This window comes from Loxodonta africana, chromosome 15 (assembly GCF_030014295.1).
Source record: "Loxodonta africana isolate mLoxAfr1 chromosome 15, mLoxAfr1.hap2, whole genome shotgun sequence".
Classification (NCBI taxonomy): Eukaryota; Metazoa; Chordata; class Mammalia; order Proboscidea; family Elephantidae; genus Loxodonta; species Loxodonta africana.
The window spans coordinates 28789934-28813946 of record NC_087356.1 but is presented as its reverse complement, the minus strand read 5'-3'; the positions used below and the strand labels follow the sequence as shown (position 1 = coordinate 28813946).

General features: G+C 39.2%; 1 protein-coding gene across 2 annotated transcripts; it reads left to right on the top strand.

Moving 5' to 3' along the window:
- The first annotated feature begins 2 nt into the window (after window positions 1-2).
- Window positions 3-19599, top strand: DUSP11 (dual specificity phosphatase 11). Of its 2 annotated transcripts, XM_010593653.3 has the most exons (9): window positions 3-217; window positions 1707-1782; window positions 4916-5047; window positions 9037-9160; window positions 12639-12699; window positions 14423-14469; window positions 14737-14812; window positions 15036-15224; window positions 19025-19599. In XM_010593653.3, the coding sequence occupies exons 1-9, from the start codon at window positions 117-119 to the stop codon at window positions 19242-19244; spliced, it is 1026 nt and encodes a 341-aa protein (XP_010591955.1). In that variant the 5' UTR covers window positions 3-116; the 3' UTR covers window positions 19245-19599. The 2 variants fall into 2 exon arrangements, with proteins under 2 accessions (XP_010591955.1, XP_064124803.1); XM_064268733.1 differs by lacking the exon at window positions 4916-5047 and having other exon boundaries at window positions 10-217.
- The last annotated feature ends 4414 nt before the right edge of the window (window positions 19600-24013 follow it).

The following is a 24013-nucleotide window of genomic DNA, read 5'->3' as shown; positions in this document are numbered from 1 at the left end:
GCCGCCTGTGTTGGTGCCTAGGCGCTTCCGGTGGAGGATCTTCTATTAGCACGGAGGTCGCTAGTCTGGCGTCGGGGGCACTGTTGGCGTTGGGTGGGCGGCTTCTGTGGGCCCACATGAACCACTGGCATCATGCCCGCAGCGACTGGGGCCAGGGACGGGCCTTTTCTGGACAGTCCTCATCCAAAAAGAAGGGCAAAAACCACATCCCCGAAAGGTAATGTGCCTCGGCCCTGGGCTGGCTCTTCCGGCGCGCAGCTTCTGGGCCGGGGCTACTGTTGGTGGTCTCCGCCTCTCGCTCTCGCCGCAGCGCGCGGGGCTGGGCCGCCTCTTAGAAACACCGAACCTCCCACGCTGCTCAGTAGCTGGAAGGGACAATGCCTGTGATGGTCTGTGGTTTCTCCGCATCCTCTTAAAGGCGAGGCTGTGGCCACTGCCGCACGGGTAAAATACGGAACGACTGCTCTAAGATGGGCCATCGCTTGGTTCCCAAAATGGGACCCCGTCGAGCCCTCAGGTTATGTTATTTTGGCACAGAAAATGTGAGTAATAACTAAGATTGAGTGAAAACCCGCCGGTACTGCCTCCAAATCGTCCCTGGAAAGATAGTTTGGATTGTTTCCAGGAATCACAAAGGGCTCGCTGTTGCTTCCTCACAGGTCTCATTTGCCAGCTCTTTCTCAGTACATTCAAATGATTAATTTTGAGATTTTGCCCATACGTGCAGTATACCCTTTTTCACTCCTTGAGGTGTTCCTTTCCCCCCATCTCATGTCTCACTAAGTCCCCTTCATTTTCTTTCTGAATATTTGTTGAATTTGTCAGCTTCTCTTCCTGTACACATCAGCACCCAAGGGCAGGTCTTGCCTGACCTGTTGCTTTTGGGCCCTAACTAGTGTCCATATGTCCGCTCTTGATTCTTTCCAATTCACTTGTCACACTGGAGCCCAAGAAGTCTTTTTAATAAGTAAGTTAGAATATTGTTAATAGCTTGCCATTTTTTTTTAAAAGAAGAAAAACAAACCCTTTACCAAGGCTCTGCATCTCCAGCCACATCTGTGCCACTTTGGTTTTCATTTTCTATGCTTTGGTTACACCGACTGGGGGTTTTTGTACATGCTCTTCCTTCGTCTTGAAATGCTCTTCATGTTTCACATCCCATCTTTGCCCAGTTAATTCTAACTCATCCTGCAGAAGCCAGTTCAAATTTTGCTTTCCACCATGTATCCTAGCATTATTAAGTGAAGTTCACTGTTCATCTTCTATCAGGTTTTATTCTGAAATATGAACTTGAAGTTCTCTACGGATTGATTTTAATGGCATCAGTCCTATGAGGACTAAAGATAAACTGTAAAGTACAAGAATTGGATTTAAATGATTTCAGTCAGCATGTATGTATTAACATCTTAGTGTTCAGTGCTGGGCTAAGTTCTATCAGGGATACTGAAGTTCTGGTCATTTGTGGTTTTAGATGTATCTTATTTGTGGATATCTTTCAACTGTTTTGTTATATCTGTTTTCAAGATAGAGAAACAGGAAGAGGTGGAGCATAGGTTGTTACTAGGTAGGATGGGAAAATGCAAAGGTGAGAGAAGAGGGGAAATACTATGTGGGCTGGGATTCCCACGTTCAAGAAGCTTTCATTCTATGCATGGAGACAAGGCGAATGAACAATTCAGCTAACGTCAAATGCATCTAATAAATAGGTGGAAAGACTACCTCCCAGTTGGGCGGCGGATGCCTGGGACTCGTTTCATTGCTTTCAAAGTTCCTTTGAAAAAGGTAAGCACGAGTTAATTCAATATTTTTCCAGGAATCTGAGCTCACTGTGTAGAACAGTAGGTCTACTCTACCACACTTTGTCTCCCCTTATTGCAAATCCTTGGTAATGCTTACTTTAATGTCCTGAAATGAAATTCTCTGATAAACGTAATCTATTTCCATACATAACTTTTAAAGGAAAATTAATGTAATGCCCTAAATATAAAGAATACAAGTAATTTATAATAAAGTGATATGCATTTGAATATGTAAAAGCTCGGACATAAAGAAATAGTTACTTGCATCCTGAATGCAAGAGCTGTAAATCCAGACTCTATAGGTGGGTTTTCCATAATAGTGAACATAATTACCATAATAATGAATAGCTCTTGGTAGATTTCCAGACAAAACAGTCTTTGCTTGATTGACAGGATTATTGTTACCCTGGAAAGTTCAATGTACATTAAAACTGTGCAAAAAAAATACGTTGCATTTATTTGTGAAATGGAGTCAGATTCTGAGACTGAGATAATTAAAATTTTCAGCTATATGAATGTTGGATTGAACATTCAGAAGTCATTCAGAATGTAGGACACGTAGCATTTTGAAGGACTGGTTTGAATTAGGAGATGTAGCATCCATGACCCCCAGCCCGGTAAATGTCAGTAACACCCCCTCCCTCCCATTGTTAAGGCCAGAGACTGTATCAGTAAGGCCAGGATTTCAGCATGGAAACTCTGAAGGTGTGTTTTTATTTGAACTAGGAAAGGTTGTGGGGAGAGCATTGACAGATATAAAAAAGGTAAGAAAAAAAGGTGAGGACAAACATTGTCTTCTAGATTCCATGGCTCATTAAACTTGTACAGAATAGCATGGATTAATATCAGGAAAAGCCCACTTTGAATGTACTGGGAATTTATTTCGTTTGTGACTCGTAGGTCATGATTTCTTCTTCCCCTGCGACATCAGCTTGCATGGATCTCTAGGCTTAAAAATTAGTCATTTCACCTAGATAAACACGTAGTTGGTGTTCACATCCACACCCACGAACATCAAGCATAGTGTCTGACATATAATAAATGCTTAACAAATATTGGTTGAATAAATGAACTGACACCCCACCCAAATTTGCAGTTACCGTGGGTTTTCTCCTCTCTTCCTTCTCCTCTTTAAGCAGGGTTTTCCTGACTCCTCAGGTCCCTACTTTATAACCTTAAAAGTGGATTCCTGGGCTTTCAGAGAGGCCCTTGCTCAGCCCCTTGCCTGAAAGCGCATGAGCCAGAGGAGAGAAACCAGAAATATGCCTCAGTTCCTTTTTCTAAAAAAAATGTCAGTTCCTTTTTCTACACAGCTGCAAATCCTTCCTGTATGTCCTCATTTTTAAAGGCCTCTACACTGCAGTTCTCCACACTGCAGTTCTTTTATCTAGTGTCAGGATTCTTTAAGGTACTATTAACAATTGAATTGTGTAATCCCATTTGGGAATAGGGTTATTTTTGTTATGTTAATGAGGTCATCAGTGTAGGGTGTAAAAAGAGCAGTTTAGACACACAAGAAGGCACATGGGGTGGGGGAAACAGACTCTATCTGATGACAGTGGCTGGATTTACAAGCCCAGGGACTCCAAGGATTGCCAGTTACTACTGAAATAGACAGAGGACCTCCCCCTGGAGCCACTCACTGAATTCAGACTTCTAGCCTTCTGAACTGTGAGAAGATAAATTTGTGTTTTAAGGCCACCTGTTGGTGGTATTTCTGTTACAGCAGTGCTCACAGACCAAGACTGTATCATAAAGGGGTTACAGAGATGCCCCTGGTGTAGTCCCTGCTCGTGAAGTAGAGTTAGGGAGATGAAATATCCCTGTTTGACAGTGAAATGCGAGCCTGTTTTCCTGTGTGTCTCATGGAAGTCACCCAAGAAAAAGCATCTACACAATGTGACGGTCACTTTTCAAGCATACTGGAATATAAAGTAGCATATAAAAACCAAACCAAACCCTTTGCCTTTGATTCTGACTCATAGCTACCCTAGGGTCAAATAAATGCTACGGCAGCAAGTACCGTTGGAATTCAGTGGAGGGGGAAATTGATTACCCAGATAGGGGTAATTGAGGAAGGTTTCCTAGAGGATTCGTGACTTAAACTAAGTAAGGTTAGTTATCGTTCAGATTGGGGAGCCCTGGATTTGTAGTGGTTAAAGTGCTCAGTTGCTAACTGGAAGGTCAGCCATTCAAACCCACCAGCTGCTCCACAGGAGAAAGATATAGCAGTCTGCTCCCATAAAGATTACAGCTTTGGAAACCCTAGGGTAGTTCTGCTCTGTCCTGTAGGGTCACTATGAGTTGGAATCGACTCAACAGCAATGGGTTAGGTTTTTTTTTTTTTAGATAGCTGGAGATGAAAACTGATCCATCAGTACCAAGTCTTTGCAAGAATCTAATTGGAAAGATTGTATGCCTTGTTATAATTAATTTACTCTCCAAAATTTTTCTTACAATGTTACGTGGAATACTCAACCTTGTAAATCTGTCAAATCGTCCTAAGTTAATTTATAAACTTAACAGTATTTCAGCAGTAGGGATTTTCTGAGTGAGGTTGACTCTAAAACTTACACAGAAAAATAAATACGAATATTCTGAAAAATGAAAATAATGAGGCGGGGGGAGTCTAGCCCTCATGGGTGTTAAACCATATTAAAAGCATGTTGCTGGCCCTTGAATAGTCAGATATATCAATGGTACAGGGTACAAAGTATTGAAATAAGCCAGATATTTAAAAGAATTTATCAAGAAAAGCAATCCTTCGTATATGTAGACACTCAAGAGAAGTATTTATAAGCACTAAATATGATCAGGCACTCTACCTGGAGTTGGAGATACCGTGGTGAACAAAATTAATGTGGTCCCTGCCTTTTGAGAGTTTATAGTCAGGTTGGGAAGCCAACATGAAACAAACAAATACATAGAAGTGAGTTTATTTTCTTCCCTTTAATCTTTCAAGGAAGAAAGGGTTATGACCTAGCTTGCAGGGTCCAGAAGAGTAGAAACTTTTCTTTGAATCTTACTGTAGATATCACAGGGCTTGCATAAATGAATGCTATAACATGGGATTTTAAGTACACTTTTATTCTTTTTTATTTCATTCTCTCTGATAGAGTTTTGAAGGGAAACTTGCTCCAGAAGAATGTTTTTCCCCTTTGGATCTTTTTAACAAAATCCAAGAACAAAATGAAGAACTTGGACTGATTATTGATTTAACATATACTCAGCGTTATTATAACCCAGAGGTAAATGGAATCCTTAATAGAAAAGAGGTGGAGGGGTTAACATTCTTGAAAATGATCCTTCATTCTGATACTATAATATTCATAACCCAGTAATTGTCATTGTATACTAGTGTGAAGCCTGGCCTTCTTTCATGGTTAATAGTTCTAAAAGGGAATGTTTCTGATTGGTATTTCAAAATAAGGTTGAAGACATGAATTGAACTGTAATACTTGGCAGTAGGTTATATGTGTTTAAGAAATTCTATAAGTTTCCATAGTCTATATTTTGAAAATGAAATAAATTTTAGTCAGAATAGTGGCCTGAAAAGAAACAAAAGAATAATATCCATGATATCTTTAGCACTTATTTTAAACAGTTGCCTGAGCATGGGTAAACATCATGGTAAAAGACAATTGTTCTCTCAGTTTTATGTTTTCTCATCCTAATATCGCCTGGTTTAATACAGAGACCTGTATATTCTGTTGGGCCCTTGTATGTGGCATATCAGTGGGAAAGAATTATCCTTCTGTAGACCAGTTGCATGGTCTTTGGAAACTATAACACCTAATATTTGTTAATAGAAAGCACTTGCACACACATTAATTGATTTTTTTAGTTTTTTATTGTGCCTTAAGTGTAAGTTTACAAATAAAGTCAGTCTCTCACACAAAAACTTACACCTTGCCACAAACTCCCCATTGCTCTCCCCCTAATGAGACAGCCCACTCCCTCCCTCCACTCTCTCTTTTCGTGTCTATTTCACCAGCTTCTAACCCCCTCTAGCTTCTCATCTCCCCTCCAGGGAGGAGATGCCAGCATAGTCTCAAGTGTCCACCTGATCCAAGAAGCTCACTCCTCACTAGCATCCCTCTCCAACGCATTGTCAAGTCCAGTCCCTGTCTGAAGAGTTGACTTTGGGAATGGTTCCTTTCCTGGGCCAACAGAAGGCCTGGGGGCCATGAAAACTGGGGTCCTTCTAGTCTCAGTCAGACCATTAGGTCTGGTCTTTTTGTAAGAATTTGGGGTCTGCATCCCACTGTTCTCCTGCTCTCTCAGGGGTTCTCTGTTGTGTTCCCTGTCAGGGCAGTCATCGGTTGTAGCCGACATCTAGTTCTTCTGGTCTCAGGCTGATGTATTTTCTGGTTTATGTGGCCCTTTCTGTCTCTTGGGCTCCTAATTGCCTTGTGTCCTTGGTGTTCTTCATTCTCCTTTTATCCAGATGGGTTGAGACTAATTGATACATCTTAGATGGCCGCTTGCTAGCATTTAAGACCCCAGACGCCACTCTCCAAAGGCGCACACGTTAATTTAGTTAATCCGCACTACAGTCCTGTGCTGAAGAAGTGATAGTATTAATATCTCCAGTCGAGTGCTTAAGGAGCCCTGGTGGTGCAGTGGCTAAAGGGCTTTGCCGCTAACAGAATGGTCGGCAGCTCGAACCCACCAGCCACTTGTGGGATAAAGATGTGGCAGTCTACTGTAAAGATCACAGTCTTGGAAACCCTATGGGGCAGTTCTGCTCTGTCCTGTAGGGTCACTGTCTCAACAGCAGTGGGAGTGGCATTGAATATTTACTAAGCTCAGAGAATAGATTATTATTATTAGTAATTTTACAAATGTTGAAACTAAGGCTCAGAAAAGGAAGGATTGAAACTGAACTCAGTTTTGGTTTTTAAACTACTATTGCAAATTTTAAACATGCACCAAAACAAACGTAAGGGTTTTGAATGTTAATGAACTCACCATCCAGCCTCAGTATTTATCAATTCACAGCAATCTTGCTTCATCTGTACCATACCGTTTCACCCCATTCCATATTATTTTCAAGAAAATTCCAGATACGGTATCATTTAATAGTACATTTTTGGTATGTATATTTAGAAGATAAAACTTTTATTTCTTAGCATCAATTCTTTAATATTGTCACATGTCCAGTGAGTGTTCAAGTTTGCAGTTGTCTCCTAAATGTCATAAAAATTTTGTTTTTTAAGAGTTTGAATTAGATTCAAATAAGGCCCATACTTTGCAATTGCTTGTTAGGTCTCTTCAGTCTTACTTAATTTGTCTTGAGTTTTATTTTTTTGAGTAATCAGCTAGTTTGTCCTAATCTAGGTTTTGCTGATTGCATCTCCCTGTGTTAACATATTCCTCAGCCCTTTTTTTTTATTATTATTATTTTATCAATTTGAAGTTGAACCTAGAGGTTTGATCAGATTCAGTTTTTTTTTTTTTTTTAAAACCTTCTGTGTGGAAGGCACTATTCTAGGAATGGGGAACAGAACAAAGTCCTTGCCCTTGTGGACCTGACATTCTAGTTAGGGGAAGAGATGATAGACAAGTAAATACGTGTGATGTTAGATGGTAGTGAGAGCTTTACACAATAATAAAGCGGGATAAAGGGGTTAGGGAATGGTGAGTGACCAGTTAAGCACCCTCTATCAAGATGTCACTTGAGCAGAGCCTTAAAGAGTTTCATAGGTGGTAATGTATTGTTCCATCAGGAGACAAATACTGAATGGTTGTCTCTCTTTGTGACATTAGCAGACATTGATGGTAAATGACTAAATCCATTAACTCATTAGGAACTACAAAAAATGGTGAATTCCATCATCATTTTTCATTTATTAGCTGGGTGTACTTCTATAAAAAGAAGCTTCCCCTCTTCAACTCTTTGGTTGCCCGGTTGTATAGTATGTCCCTGGATGGCGCAAATGGTTAAGCACTCAACTGCTAACTGAAAGCTTGGTGATTGGAACCCACCCAGAGATCCCTCAGAGGACAGGCCTGGTGATCTGCGTCCAAAAGGTCACAGCTTTGAAAACCCTGTGGAGCAGCTCTGTTCTGCACACGTGGAGTCACCATGAGTCAGAATCTACTCAGTAGCAACTAACAGTAACAACAAATAGTTTGTATAGGGATAGCATGATTCTTTCCTTTTATGTAACGGTTTTTAAAATAGTGTGTTGGTTCACTAACATTCTTAGGGTGATCAGTTGGATTTTATTTATTTTTAGTAGGATTAAAACTTGGTGTTTCTGTCCGTTGTAGTTACTATTCTTAATATAATGAATTATGAATGATATTCACGTTCACTAAAAAAAAAAAAGTATTCATTAAAACTTGACATTTAAATCTTTTACAGTTATTATTCTCATAGAGGCTCAAATAGCTGTGTGTTTGGCCAGTGGAAGCTTCTCAGTTTGGCTCCTGGGTCTTTTTGACCTGACCCAAGTAATCTTTGATCACTTTTTTTTTTTTTTGCTGTTTGTATGAAAAAAATGATCCAGGCTCATCTTGTACATTTCCTGCCCCAGACATGAAATCAACCATTTCTCCATGGAGCCTTGATTTCTTTTAGTGGGAATGATATTTAGAGATTACAGTCTGAGTGCTAGAGGGGTTTTATTGCTGCTAGGCTGATGTTTCTGTCAGTCAACAGAGCTGGGTGGTGGGAGGCTGAAATATACACACACACACACACGCACACATAGATATTTTTTTAATGTAAAGCACATCATGGGTTCATACTGGTACTTTCCATTTAAATTCAGAACTAAAGGATTTTCACTTAACCTTTTCTGCTTCTATCTGCATCCACTTTCTCCCACTCCAAAAATACCAGTTCTCAGCAGTACTTGGAACTTGCTGTCTCACAATTCTGACTCTATTTTACTATTCTACTTAAGTCACAGCTGCTTTATGAAGGCACTGACCCTGGAAATGTAAAAGAGCAAATGGAATTATTTATGTGATTTTTAATTATATGTACATTAGTTCACACCCACTTTGCTTTCAGATGTGTAGATCTGTTGATTATCTGCTCTGCAGTCTTAGTGAATCAAGCGGTACTGCTACACTGAAGTAGCTTTGGAAAGAAATGGCTCTTTGACCTGAATTGCTGATATACGAAGTTTATTATAATCTTTTGGTTTATATTCTGCTTCTAATTAATCTTTGATTCTTTCTCTACAAATGAAATAATACACATTTTCATGGTTTTGCTTTATAGGATTTCCCGGAAGCTGTTCCTTACTTAAAAATATTTACAGTTGGACATCAGGTTCCTGATGATGACACTATTTTTAAGTTCAAACATGCTGTTAATGGGTTTTTGAAAGAAAATAAAGATAATGGTGAGTTTTTTTGTTTTTTCCTTACTTGATATGCATTTTAATTGGGGCTGGGGACTTTTAATAGTTCTGACAATAGACCTGTTGTGTTTGATGATGTTAAGATGAAATGTGGGGCAGGGAATTTTTCCTATTGATAATCACAGGTAAACAGTTAATTTGGAAAGTGCTTTTTGTGAGAAGTATGAACTAGCTTACTCATCTCTTGAAAAAAAATTGAATGGCAATATATAATAGAACAAAAATATTTTTTTGTTGTATATACTGGTTAAGGAGTAAGAGGTAGAAAAAAGATTAAGAATCTCAGCATCTTAGATTTGCATAAAAGGCAACAAGCAGAGTGAGACAGACCCCTAGAAGCAAAACAGAACAGCAAGCCAGCAGCCTTGCTCCTCTTAAGCACTATTTCGCTGTTTTTTCACTTTGGGTACAGGAGAGGAAGGACGCCATCACCTCTCATTCTTCAGGAAGAACTTAAGTCCAAGGCTGATGCTTTCTTATTTCGCTTTAAGATCTACCTTCAACCAAAACCAAAACCCAAACCAGTTGCCCCATCGAGTCTATTCCGACTCACAGTGACCCTACGGGACAGAGTAGAACGGCCCCGCAGAGTGTCCAAGGAGTACCTGGAGGATTCGAACTGCCGACCTTTTGGTTAGCAGCTGTAGCACTTAACCACTGTGCCACCAGGGTTTTCAGATCTGCCTTACTCTGTTAAAAATATATCTTTAACAACTTGTTAATTTTAAGGATCCAGTTGTCTTTTTCTGGTATCTAAGTACTGGAAAGAACATGATATTTACCATGTTTTTGAGACCCGGGAGGCTTTGTCTTTGGAAAGCCACTGGTCCATAGAATAAAGCATTCCTTTTACCCTCTTTCTGAATTTAGCTTGAGGAGTGTACACTTTTAAAAATAAATCTAACAGATAGTAAATATACATCTTTTCTTTTTCTCCCGTATGACAGGGAAGAATGGAGAAAGATGGAGGGAAGATTTGGGGTAGAGGGTGAGAAGGAGACTGGATCAGTGGGTTCTGAGATAAATTTTCAAACTATAACTTGATCTTTTAATGTAGGCGTTAGCTCTTAAACGTCTTAAACCCTGTTCACAGATCTTCCCCCGTACTTTCCCTTTAAAACTTGAGAGGCTTGGCTTTGCCTGTGATAACCACGGCTTCTCCAAAAGAGGTAAATTATCTGCTTTACATAAGCTATAGTCACAGAATATTACCTCTTAAAATGTTAGGGTACAGCTGCCAGCCTACTCACTGCTTCCAGGCTTCTCCGTGTGAAACTGTTATACAGAATTCCTGAAAACGTCAAGGTGTGCTTTCTCAGTTTCTTTACCACACAGAATGAATCTGTTCCATGAGGGCTAGAAGTTCCTTATGAGTACATGAGGGCATATTTGTAAATCTTAGTTGTTCACATGTTACACCGGAGGCAATCAGTTGAAAGTCTTTCAGTCTTCTGCCTGAATTGTGCCAACTTCATTGTGTCTTGTGCTGCTCCCTACCATAGCAGTCCTGGGGCCTTGCTTTATGATCAGTTTTGGGTACCTCTGCTATAAGCTCTTCTCACAGGTACCAGGCTCACTATCCACTGCCTAGAGCTGGTAGAGACTCAGAAAATAGTTTGATTTCATAAACACTTACTGAGAGCCTTTTCAGTTTGTTGTTAGGGCATGGGGATACAGAGGTGAACACCAGTTATCATAGTTATCCGGGAAGGAAAACATAGTTACTGTGACACAACGGGTTAATGTATACTAAAAGAATAAATTAAGTTTAGTGGGAATATACAGGGAAGACTGAGGAAGCCCTGATTGTGGAGACAGCATTTGACTTGGGCTGGGGAGAAGATTTTTTGAGACCGAGGAAAGGGCAGCCCAGTATTGGCAAGTACAGAAGGCACTGGGGCTGAGCCTGTGCTGTGCAGAGGCTGGCCTCTGCTGTGACTAGAGAGTCATGTGAAGGGGCATGGGATTCATGTGTTCATTTTCAGTGAATATTTAATACCTTCTGTGTGGAAGACACTATTTGGGAAACAGGGAACAGAACAAAGTCCTTGCCCTTGTGGACATGACATCCTAGTGGCGGTGAGAGAGAATAAATAAGTAAATACATGGGATGTTAGATGGTGGTAAATGCTTTACAGGATAATAAAGCATGATAAAGCAGTTAGGAAATGGTGAGCAATCAGTTAAGGACTATCTATCAAGATGTTATTTGAGCCAAGCCTTAAAGGAAGTGAGGAACCAAACAGTGGTTATCCCAGAGAGGAGTATTCTAAGACAGAGGAAACAGCAGGTGCAAAGTCTCTGAAGTATGACTCGACATGTCTGAGGAATAGCCAGGAGGCCAGCGTGGCTGGAGTGGAGTGAGGGTCAGAGCAGTAGAAAATAGGATTGCGGGTGGGGGCTTAGCAGGAGGGCAGTGGGTTATATAGGTCCTTGTAAATCATAGGATCATTGTGGATTTACAGTTCAAATGGAAAGACAGATTGAAATCAGTTTATGATGGATTCTGCATCACTGTCAAGAAGGTTGGGCTTTCTTCTGTGCTAACTGAAGATTTTCAAGCAGGGGAGCAAGATAGCTAAGTTTATGTTTTAGAAAGATAATATCTTCCTTGTGGAGGACCAGTTGAAAAAGAAGAAATTAGAAGTCAGGAGACTGATTTGTGGCAGCAGTTCTGACAAAGGTGATGATTAGAAGTTGGGTGGGAGCAACCTGACAGCGTGAGTGCCTTCCTACCAGACACCACCTAATCACAGATTTTGCGGAGATAAACTACACATTTTTTTGTGTGATTTAATTTCTTAACGTAGTGTTTTTTAAATGATGGACTAGGAAATACTATGGTATAGTTGGGAAAAATCTTAGACTTGACTCTACCTTTGGGTTTGTTAGCTTGCTGTGAGGTTTGGGCTTATGCCTCCAAGCCTCTTTGCTTTTTCCCCAAGTACTTTGCAGGAACCCTTGACCAAATGAGAGCAGGAATGAGTGTGCTTTGGGAACTCAGGAGCACTATAGGAACTGTTTGCTCTTTTTACTATTCAGTATCAAAAATGGAAGCATTTCATTTGTTTCATTTAGAAACAAATGTTAGTCTTCTCATACCCTGTTTCTCCCACCCCACTCCATTTTTCTGTAATTAAATCAATTACTGATGGGCATGCTGTATTAAGACAGAGGAATTTGTCTCAATACAGTTGGTTGGTAGCACCTGACTAGGCCTTCTCCAGTTTACACTATTGGGTCTAATTGGGGCTGTGCAAAATTTCCCAGGGGCAATGAGTTTTGGCCTTATGTTAAATGATTCTTCATAGTGTGTTCCTAAAAACCACAATCCTCTTCAAAGTTACACCTTTGCAGGGTAGAGGTAGCCCTTGTGCTAACTAATAAATGTTACTCTTCAGAAAATTGTACAGTTTGTTTTTAGTGTGTATACTTCACTTATTTGTTTCCTGTTTCATAGACAAACTTATTGGGGTCCACTGTACCCATGGTTTAAACAGGACTGGCTATCTCATCTGCAGGTGAGTTGCCAACCCCATAGGCAGGCCATTTTAAAATGTTTTCATCTGATTACAATAGTAATGTAAGTTTGTTGCAGTAAATGCAGTTAGTATAGAAATATATAAAGCTGAAAGTGAGAGCACCTTGCAGTCTTGGCCTCCCACTCAGAGTTTATTGCCATTTACAGTTTTGTGCATGTCTTTTCAGGCTTAAAAAAGCCAAATAATACATGTAATTTACTTAATGGGATAATATTTAGACATTATGTTTTGTAACTTAATACGTGGTAGACATATTTCTGTGCAAGTATGTGGAGACCTCATTGTTTTTAAAGGCTACGCTTTATTCATTTCTGTGTTGGTGAACATAAAAGTCAGAAGTTTTTCATGTTGTAAGACATTGAAGTAATGAAAATTCCTGTGTGAACATCTTTGAATACACATGCTATTGTTTCATTCAGAACGGAATTTCTACACTATACTGGTTTATGTTCATTTAGGAAATATTTATTGAGCTTCTGTTATTTGTAGGCACTGTGGTAGGTGTTAGGGATACAATTGTGAGCAAAATGACTTGACCTGCCTCTTTGTGGACCCTAACAGTCTAGAGGGAACAGACGTTAAAGAATCACACAAATGCATATAGAATTCCAACTGTAACAAATGTTAAGAAGGAGAGATACATGGTGCTATGAGAGTGTATAACAGAAGAGATTTCACCTTATCAGGAAGGTTAGAGGTCTCCCTGGGAATGTTTGCGCTGATACCTGAAGGACGAGTAGGTATTAACTAAATGGGGATTTTGAGGAGAGGATTCTGGGCATCATTAGTGGGAAAGTATATACTGTGTTGGAGAAACTGAAAGAAACCAGTAGCCTGGGTCATGGAGGAAGTATGGCATTAAATTGGAGCTGTTAGTGTAGGTAGGAGCCAAATCATGCAGGACTGTTTTAAGATTTTGAACTTTATCTTAAGAACAATAGGAAAACCACTGGACTTTTTTGTTTGGGGTGAGTGTGAGGAACATAAATCAGATTTGCATTTTCAACCTATCATTTTAGCTATAGAGTGGAGACTGTACTGCAGTGGGGGAGAGTGGAGGCAGGGAGACAAGTTAGGCTTTTGCAGAAGTCCAGGTGTACTGGTGGCTTGGACCAGGTTGTGGTGATGATTTTGGTGGGAAAATGGGGACATACTCTAGAGATGTTTAGGTAACATAGTTGTCAGGACTTGGTGGTGGATTGGAGATGAGGGTAAGGAAGAAATGGCTGACAATGATGGTTGCTTCCGAGTTTCTGGCCCATACGGTTGATTAGACAGTATTTTTTAGATTAATGTTAATATTTTTCTCAATTTGTTTTTTGCTTGTTGTTTTCCTCGTAAATACTGTCATATTAAGGACTCTCCTGTTTTTACTGTACAAGGCATTTTGATCAAGAATGACTGTTGAATTTTATCAGATACCTTTTTAATGCCTATCAGTTTGGTACTGCATTTTCTCTCCTTTTATATATTAATTAGTTACATTAATGTAAATAAGTATATTAGTAGATTTCCTAAAGTTGGGTCATCCTTCCATTCTTTTTATGGTCATGGTGTATCGTTCTTTAATAATTGTTGGATTCAGTATGCTGATATTTCCTTAGGATTTTTATATTTGCAAGTGAAATTAGACCTTTTTTGAAAAAACCTGATTTTTTTCTTTTTGTACATATAAATGACCCAAATTGTGTTGTTTTGTTAGATATTTGATTGATGTAGAAGGCATGAGGCCAGATGATGCAATTGAATGTAAGTATAATGGTTGTCACTACTTTTCTCTTTTTGTAAAAGCTGAAGGTGGAAATGTAGATGGATTTCTCAAATTTTGAAAAAAAAAAAATTTATAATTCATTTGTTTTGATGTAAGATAACCTGCCAAAAGATTACAAGAGGATCTGGAAATAGTGGTATGTAACAGTTTAAATAATTAGTTAATGGATTTTAGTTTTGATTTGCTTTCTCTAGGAAGGATTTGTTTTTAGACAGTTAATTTCCAACAATCCATCTACTCCTCAGTATTCAATAGGTGCCGAGGACATTGCATAGAAAGAATAAACTACATTGAAGACCTTCAGAATGGTCCTGTCAGAAAGTAAGTCTTTGTTTTATATGTGAGATTTGTAGTTAAGAAGGTCTCTTTATATAACTTAGGCTGCATATATCCATTCTTCTGGTAACGTGTTTACTTGCTGGGGAAACCTGCACAAAAGTAAATGAGGGAGGATGGGATTGTTATTTTCATAGGCAAAATATTGTCACTAAATTGGCTACTAAATTTGGAAACCAGTGATATGTGTAGAAATATTCTTTTCGAGGAATTGGGGTTCCGGCGTATCCAGGTCAAGTGGTTTTGAAGAATCAGCACATTTCATGGGACCAGTCCATACCACCAAGGTATTTCCTGGAACCAGCCCGTACCACCGAGGACCTGGGTATAATCTACATCAGACCCAAGATTACCCAACGCAGTCTCGGCATTTCCATTCTCAGACCCAGTCAGTCAGGTACCTCTGCTTTCCCTTTTTCTAGAATTGAATAAAAGTAATACTGTAAATTAGTAAAAACACATTATGATAATTATAAGGAATTGACATTTTCTTTTTTTTTCAGTAGTTAGTCTTTTTTTTTAATTTTGAATTTTTTTATTGTGCATTAGGTGAAGAGTTTACAGAGAAAGTTGGTTTCCTACTCAATAGTTTGTACATAAAGTATTCCATGACGTTGGTTTTATTCCCCACGATGTATCAGCACTTTTTTTTCTTTACTCCTGATTTTCTATCCCTTCTCTTCCTGTCTTCCCATCTTTGCTTTTGGGTACGTTTTGCCCTTTTGATCTCATATACTTGTTCTAAGGAGCACATTCCTCTAGTTATTGTTTATTTTATGGGCCTGTCTATGGTTTGGCTGAAAGGTGTCTCTGGGAATGGTGTCAGTTCCAATTCAGAAGAGTATCTTAGGACCTCAGCCTTGGGGGTTCCTCCAGTCTCTGTTAGACCAGTAAGCCTGGTCTTTTTTGTGAATTTGATTTTTTGTTCTACAGTTGTTCTCCCACTCTGTTGGGGACCTTCTGTTGTGTGATCCCAGTTGGTGGCGGTAGCTAGGCACCATCTAGTTCTTCTGGTCTTGGGGTCATGTAGGCTGTGGTTCATGTGGCCCATTAGTCCTTTGGACTAATTGCTCCCTTGTGTCTTTAGCTTTCTTCACTCTCCTTTGGTCTGGATGGTAAGAGACCAATAGTTGTATCTTAGATGGCTGCTCACAAGCTTTTAAGACCCCAGACGCTGCTCACCAACGTAAGATGCAGAACTTTGTCTTTATGAACTATGTTGTGCCAGTTGATGTAGATGTCCCCTGAGCGTATGATCCTTCGCCTTTGAGCCTAGGAATTTCATCCTGTGAGATGTTTGGTTATGTCTAAGAAGATGCTATGGCTGTGGCCCTTGTGTGCTCTATTGTCTATATTAATTTATAAGCAGCACCTGTAATTATGTATGTAAAAATATCTACCACGAAAGCTGTATCTGCAGGTAGGTGTGTTTCCTTAACCCTCTCACACTTCTTGGCATATCTGTCTACATATGTATCCATTTGTAGATCAGTGTTTGTTAATAACCATTGTTGCAGGATTGTCTCTGCTAAAGTAATTACCATTGTTGCCTTTTGTTCTTGTGTTCTTCTCATTGTCCTTCCATGCTTTGGTCATGTTTTGCTGACTTCCCTCAAATTGTATATTGCCTTTCCCTTCACAAGTATTAACATATGTCTTCTAATGTATTTGGTAATTTTCCCTCCATCTCCCACCCATCCCTGGTAACCATCAAAGAATTTTTTTTTTTTTCCTGTGTGTAAACCTTCTCTTGTTTCTTTGTAATAGTAGTGTTAGACAGTGTATGTCTTTTTGTCATTGACTTAATTCCACTCAGCATAATGTCCTCCAGATTCATCCATGTTGTGAGATGTTTTGCAGATTCATCATTATCCTTTACTGTTGCATAGTATTCCATTGTATGTTCCAGTTTGTTAATCCATTCATCTCTTGATGGGCACTTAGGTTGTTGCCATCTTATTGCTATTGTGAATAATGTTGCAGTGAACATGGGTATGCATATGTCTATTTGTGTTATGGCTCTTATTTCTTTAGGGTATATACCTAAGAGGGTGATTGCTGGGTCATATGATATTTCTGTTTCTAGCCTTTTAGGGAAACGCCATATTGTTTTCCATGGTGGTTGTACCATTTTACATTCCCACCAGTAGTGTATAAAAGTTCCATTCTCCCCACAACCTCTCCAACATTTGTTATTTTCTGTTTCTTAGATTAGTAATGTCAGGGTCAGATGGTATATTGCAGTTTTGATTTGCATCTCTCTAATGGCTAATGATTGCAAACGTTTCTTCATGTGTTTGTTAGCTGCTGGCATGTCTTCTTTGGTGCAGTATCTGTTCGTATCTTTGATGTATTCTTGTGGATCAGTGTCAGCCAGGAGGTATTGCCCTGCTCTGTATTTTTCATTTGGGGCTGGAAAATCAAGTACATGATGGGAATGCATGACTTTTCAGAGGCAGTTGGAAAGGGACTTAGACACTTGTTGGTTCTAAACTTAGTTCAGGCAAACAATTTGATGTAGCTCAAAAAGGATCTTGCATTCTTAGGCAACATTAATAGTGGCATTAGATTTCAGAATAAGGAAAGTGGTTGTTACTTAAAGAGTTAATACAAATAAGAAAAATATTAAAATTCCAGTAGAGAATTTTGTGAAGGATTTAAACGTATAAATCACAAAAATATTTCCACTTGGCAACAGGGAAAACCTCAGTGTGGTTAAGTTAAAAGACATTGACCTTTTTAAAAAATGTAAATGTTTTAAAAAGATGTTGCTTATGTTGCTAGTGGCACTGAAAGTTGGCACAGCTCTTTTGGTAACACAATTTTAATAGCCATAAAAATACTCACACCTGGTAATTGCACATTGAAACTAAGGTAATAACTTCAAAATATGGATAAAGCTATATGCATTCAAACATTCAACACATTTCCCAAACTTACTACTATGCAGACACTGGGCTAGGTGCTCAGGATACAGTAAGTATATATACACTTACTCCTCGCTTATAGTTTATCTTGTCATCGTTTCACATTTACAACAATAGTAAAAAACCTATCTGGCCGTTTTGCATATTAATGAAGTATGTTTGGCAGTAATAAATGCCGAAGTAGGAGGCGAGAGTAATGTTGGCTGTGATTGTTAAGATTATGTGTCATCTTGGCTGGGCCATGATTCTCAGTGGCATGGCAGTTATGTAATGATGTAGCCATCTTCCATTTTGTGATCTGATGTGGTCGTCCACCATTTTCACATAATGTTGAATTTTGCATAACGACCTAGTCTTTGGCACCTAACCATGTTCATAAATGAGGAGTAGGCTGTACTGAGATGCAAATTCAAGCATTATTCATAATGGTGGAAAAATTGATAGCAGCCCACATTTCTAACAATGGATAATAGCTAAATAAATTATTTTATCCCTGTTATGACATTTTGTAAAGCCATTAAAAGTGATAGCTCACTTATGACAGGTGAAGATAATAGATTATTGTTTAACAGTATAAAAAAGATGCTAGCTAATTTCTCAGGTTTCCAAATTTTCTTTTGTATGATTTATGTTAGAGTTACTGATCTTGCTTTTGAAACAAATTCTAGTACCCCAAATTTCTTGCATGTACCAGGGTTAGAATCCTTGTTTCTTTATAAGATGAAGGCAACTTTCTGTCTTCAAAAATAAATAGCTTTTCTGACTCATGTCAGCCCTGGCAGACTTTTGGAAGGATTGTGTCTGAGGTAGAATAGTATGGGCGTGAATTTATAGAGAAGGGTGGTGGCAGGGCTCCTGGGAACCTATTCTGTGCCAAGGTGTTGTGATAGGTAATTTAAATGTCTTCATTTCCTTCATACCAGCCCATGAAGATGGAAGGTATTATTAGTTCCATTTCATAAAGGACTGAGAGAGGTGGAGCCCTGGTGGTGCAGTGGTTAAGAGCTCAGCTGCTAACCAAAAGGTTGGCAGTTTGAATCCACCAGGCATTCCTTGGAAACCCTTTGGGGCAGTTCTACTCTGTCCTGTAGGGTTGCTATGAGTTGGAATTGACTTTATGGCAGTGGTAAGAGATAGAAAGATTAAGTAATTTATCTGCCCAAGGTCACACAGGTAGGAAATGGTAGAACCATAATATCTATGTATTCATAAAGCTTAGTATATGTTATTAATCCTAATAATAGTTTATTACTTCTTGTTTTGTTTTAAGGAAATTTTCACAAAATCCGTATGTTTACCGGAGAGGCCTTCTTCCACCTCCTGGTCCCCATGGGCAGGACTATTCACAAAGGAGATACTCTTGGAATGTAAAGCCAGACACCAGTCAAGCATCCCAGAATAAAAGGTTACCTTGTAATAGACCTTATGACAGACAATGCTATCGATCCTGTCCTATTGGGGATGGTCCGAGTAACATGAACCTCTACTAGAAATCTGTCTGGAGACCAGAACTGGACTGAAGACAGCTGGAGTGACTTAATTGGAGCAGGTCAAATAAGGTTTATTATCTATTTTATTGTTCTTTTATGTGTTAAAGCTTATGGAAAAATTATATTGATACCTCTTTGCTGATAAATTTGTAGGAAGTACAACAGTAAATGAAAAGTCTGTCATTCCAGTCTGAAAATTTTTTTAAGGAAATATTTTGGAACTGATAAAGTAATAAAAAAACCTCTTGTGAATTATATTTTAAAATTCTGTCTTTTCTATGTCTGTCCTGGCTAGACTTGTATATGTGGAATGTGTGTTTATAAAATAAATAGTGTCTGTCATTTTCTGTTACTGGCCCAGTTGTTAATGGAGTTTTTTTTTTTTTTAACTGTTAAAAATTTTGCTTAAAGTTACCTAGGAGATAGTCTCTTTAGAACCTGTTTATAATTAGTTGTAACATTTTTGTCATCAGATACCTCTTTCTTTGGTATTTACGAGCTTCCTTTCACTGAACTGTCAGGCCGTCTAACACAGGAATGAATAAAGTTTCAGGGATTGATTGCCCATCGTGCAAGAGAGACTGGTAAACCAGAATGCTGGTTTATTAAATTATAGTGATTGATAGTCATTGTCTTCAGTTGGGAAAAACTACTTAGAACACATGAAAACTTTTATAGATTATAAAGATTGCTTAATAAACAGGATGGGACGTGACCATTTAAAGCCTAGAAATCTGGAAAGACTTGCACGGCTCTTGTGTTATTGCTCTTCTGCTGAACATGACCTCCTGGCATCTTTGTCCAGTTGCCTCTCATAATGGAATGGCACCTTCACCTTGATTTTTTTCTAAGTTGTCTCTTCTGGTCTACTTCTGCAACACACATGTGGATCACTTGGGGAGGGTATGGAGCCCTAGTGGCGCAGTAGTTAAGAGTTCGGCTACTAACCAAAAGGTCGGCAGTTGTAATCTACCAGGTGTGCCTTGGAAACCCTATGGGGCAGTTCTACTTTGTCCTATAGGGTCGCTATGAGTTGGAATCGACTTAGTGGCCATGGGTTTGGTTTAGTTTTTGCGGGGAGGGTATTAATTATTTTTAGTTGGAGAGGAAGTCAGAAACCTTTGATAGCTCAAAGAAGTGTCTCATCATCATGATACATAGTAAGCCTCAGTAAATTATTACTTAACACAAAATTTACCCTTTTTAAATGTAGATTTCTATGAACTTTAGCAAATGCTTACAGTTTTATAACCACCACCAGAACTAAGATATAGAACAGTTCCGTGTCACCCAGAAATTCTCTCATGCTTCTTTTTTTTTTGGACTTTTTTTTTTTTAATAATTTTTTTTGTTCTTTAAGTGAAAGTTTACAAATCAAGTCAGTCTGTCACACAAAAACCCATATACACCTTGCTACACACTCCCAATTGCTCTCCCCCTAATGAGACAGCCCGCTCTCTCCCTCCGCTCTCTCTTTTCGTGTCCTTTTCGCCAGCCTCTAACCCCCTCCACCCTCTCACCTCCCCTCCAGGCAGGAGATGCCAACATAGTCTCAAGTGTCCACCTGATCCAAGAAGCTCACTCCTCACCATTATCCCTCTCCAACGCATTGTCCAGTCCAATCCATGTCTGAAGAGTTGGCTTCGGGAATGGTTCCTGTTGTGGGGCAACAGAAGGTCCAGGGGCCATGACCACCTAGGTCCTTCCAGTCTCAGTCAGACCATTAAGTCTGGTCTTATGAGGAAATTGGACTTCTTACATGATGTCTGTGATGATTAAGGTTTTGTGTCAACTTGGCTGGGCCATGGTTCTCATGCTTCTTTGTAGTCCACCCCTCCTCCCATCCCTGGACCCTTGTACCCACTGATCTCTTTTTTTTGTCCCTGTAATTTTGCCTTTTCTTGAATGTTATGTAAGTGGAATCATACAGTATGTATGTAGCCTTTTGAATCTAGCTTCTTTCGTTTAGCATAATGATTTTGAGTTTCATCCACACCACTGAGTGGATCGTTAGTTCATTATTTTTTACAGGGCTGCTGTGAGTTGGGATCGACCCGACGGTGACGGGTTAGCATTCCATTCTATGGATATTGTAGAAGAGGACAGCCTGTGCAGCCTGTCACCTTTCCCTGTGACCCACAAATGAGCCTTGGGTTTGGGACCAGATGTGTCAGCCTGGCTTCTTTTTTTTTTTAGAAGCAGCCATTATTAGCATTTTTATTTTTAACCTTCAAGATTAAGATTTTTGGAAGTATGTGAGTGTATACACATAGAAATATGCATATATATATGTGTGTGTATATATTTATATAAGTAGAACATTTTGGTATATATATATATTTACTATTAATCTTAAAAGATTAATTTAAACCTGTGATTTTCCTTTCATCCCTAACAATTTACAATAATCTTTCTGAAGAGAAAATCTGAAACATTTCCAGAGGCAATGGGCACACTTAACGACACTATCTAATAAAACTTTAATCTCATTTCTATTACTTAGTCGTTTTCATTTCAAAAGTTCAAATGTCTTAGACTTTTGGAGAAGAGAGAAATCTTCATCAAAACCATGCTTTTTAAAAAACACTTCATGATGGAAAATGTCAAACATTTACAAGTGCAGACAGAATACTCTAATGAACTCCCATGCGCCTACATTCAGCTTCAGCAATTTTCATATATGGTAAATTCTTGCTATTCACGGTAGTTACGGTCTATAAAATTGTCTCAAACTCTTGAATTAGTGAATACTGAGCTATTATTCCCAGGGAAAATGCAAAGTTAGGTTCCTGCAAGCCTCTGGTCACATTTTTGTCCACCACTCAACATATAACTTTGTTTTATATGTATTTCTGTTTAACGACACCTTATTTAACATTGTTGGTTCATTAACATTGAACTCACAGCCAACAGTACTAGAACTCATGCCTGAATGAAGCTTATCTAACACATATTTTCTCCGTAAGGCACGTCACAGCCTTCTTGAGCTTAGGAGTGCTAGACAGCACTTTAGTACTAGAAGGCCATTTTATGCAGCAAAATCACCTACCAAAAGCACAAACGTGAAAAACATGGCGCCAAATATGCTGCAGAAAAGACACTTGTTTACAGTATGAGAGCTGAAACAATGCAGAACGTTGTCTTGTTTGATCTCAGCTGGGGGCATGTGCATTGGGTGACTCCAGCTTTTCACCACTCAGTGCATGTTCACAAATGACCACAAAAGCACCATGAGTCTTGATTTTGGGATTACAAATAAATTTTAGTGAGCAGGTGAATTTGCAAATATGGAATTTGTAACAACCTGGCTTCTTAGCATAAAAGTGTGGGCTGATTCCCATTCTCAGAGCATCTTGACCCAAAACACATCCCATAGCCGCTGGTAGTCTATCAGCACCTTCCTCCCCTCTTGCCCTGAGCATGTCAGCCTTCCCAGGAACTACTTCTGTAAGTGTGTTTGTTATATAGCGCCTGGCCAACCCCATTTCTGTACCTGTTCTGGTGGGGAGGGAATGAGGTCCCTCTTCTGCAGCACAAGTATGGTGCATGGAGACCATCATCTCTGTGTCAGCTGCTCCAAGGAGTGACCTGCTGGCCATGGGAGTCTGGCACCCACTATTAAAGCTGACCTTGCTCTGTCTGTGTGAGCAAAGCATTATTCGTCCAGTGCCTGTGTGCAAGCCATGTCTTTCTTGGCAACCTCGGACATTGACTCAATGGTTTGGTGCAGCAAGCAGGTCAACAGATGCACCACAGTTATCAGTTAAAGGACATTTGGGTTGTGTCCACTTTAGAAATTTTGAACAAAGTGGCTATAAACATTCACACACAGGCTTTTGTGTCAACGTGTTTTTTATTTCCCTTGGGATTGCTACTGTGTGGTAAGTATATGTTTAACTTTACAAGAAACTGCCAAACTTGTCCAGAGTGGTGGTGTTATTTTATACCCCAGTCAACGACATTCGAGAGTTCTAGGTGCTCACATCCTTGGCAGTGCTTAGTATTGGCAGTGTTTTTTTCTTTTATTGTAGCTATTCTAATACAGAATTTGTGGTATCTCATTGTTGTGGTGTTCCTTTTTTTTTTAAAACAGCTTTATTGAAGTATTTATATAATTGGCATACAGTGAACTATCCATTTTTAAAGTGTAATTTGATAAGCTTTGGCTTATGTATACATTCATGAAACCATTACCACAATCAAGATAGAATATACCCATCACCCCAAAAATTTCCTTGTGCCCCTTTGTAATCCCTCCTTTCCACCCCCATACTCTTCTACCCAAGTAACCACTGATCTGCTTTCTCTTATTATAGATTAATTTTGCAGATGGAATTATACAGTGTGTGTGTGTATATATATATATATTTTTTTGTTTTTTTGGTCTGGTGTCTACTCAGGAAAATTATTTTGAGATTCATCTGTGTTATTGCATATGGTAGTAATGGATTCCTTCTTATTGCTGAGTTGTATTCCATTGTATGGCTTTGCGACACTTTGTTTATCTACTTATTTGTTGATGAACATTTGGATTGTTTCCAGTTTGGGAGGTTTCATGAGATTGTAAGCGATGTGAGAGAGACAAGTCATGAAAAGTAACTAGATTTATTATACTCACAGTTCCCAGAGACAGGGAGTAGGTATAGCAAGCCATGATGCAGGGCCACACAGGGAGTTACACCTGAGGACAAGGTAACAACAAACTGGAATTGTAGGAGAGGGCTTAGGTATGACAGACAGGCTAGGTTTAGCTAGGCTGTGTGGGCCTC

What these genes read in the sequence shown, in the direction of transcription:
- DUSP11 (XM_010593653.3), top strand. Translation starts at nt 117, where the DNA reads ATGAACCACTGGCATCATGCCCGCAGCGACTGGGGCCAGGGACGGGCC. An exon ending in ACTGGCTATCTCATCTGCAG is followed by an intron (nt 12,700 to 14,422) that starts GTGAGTTGCCAA and finishes TTGTTTTGTTAG; the next exon opens with ATATTTGATTGATGTAGAAG. An exon ending in TCTCAGACCCAGTCAGTCAG is followed by an intron (nt 15,225 to 19,024) that starts GTACCTCTGCTT and finishes TTTTGTTTTAAG; the next exon opens with GAAATTTTCACAAAATCCGT.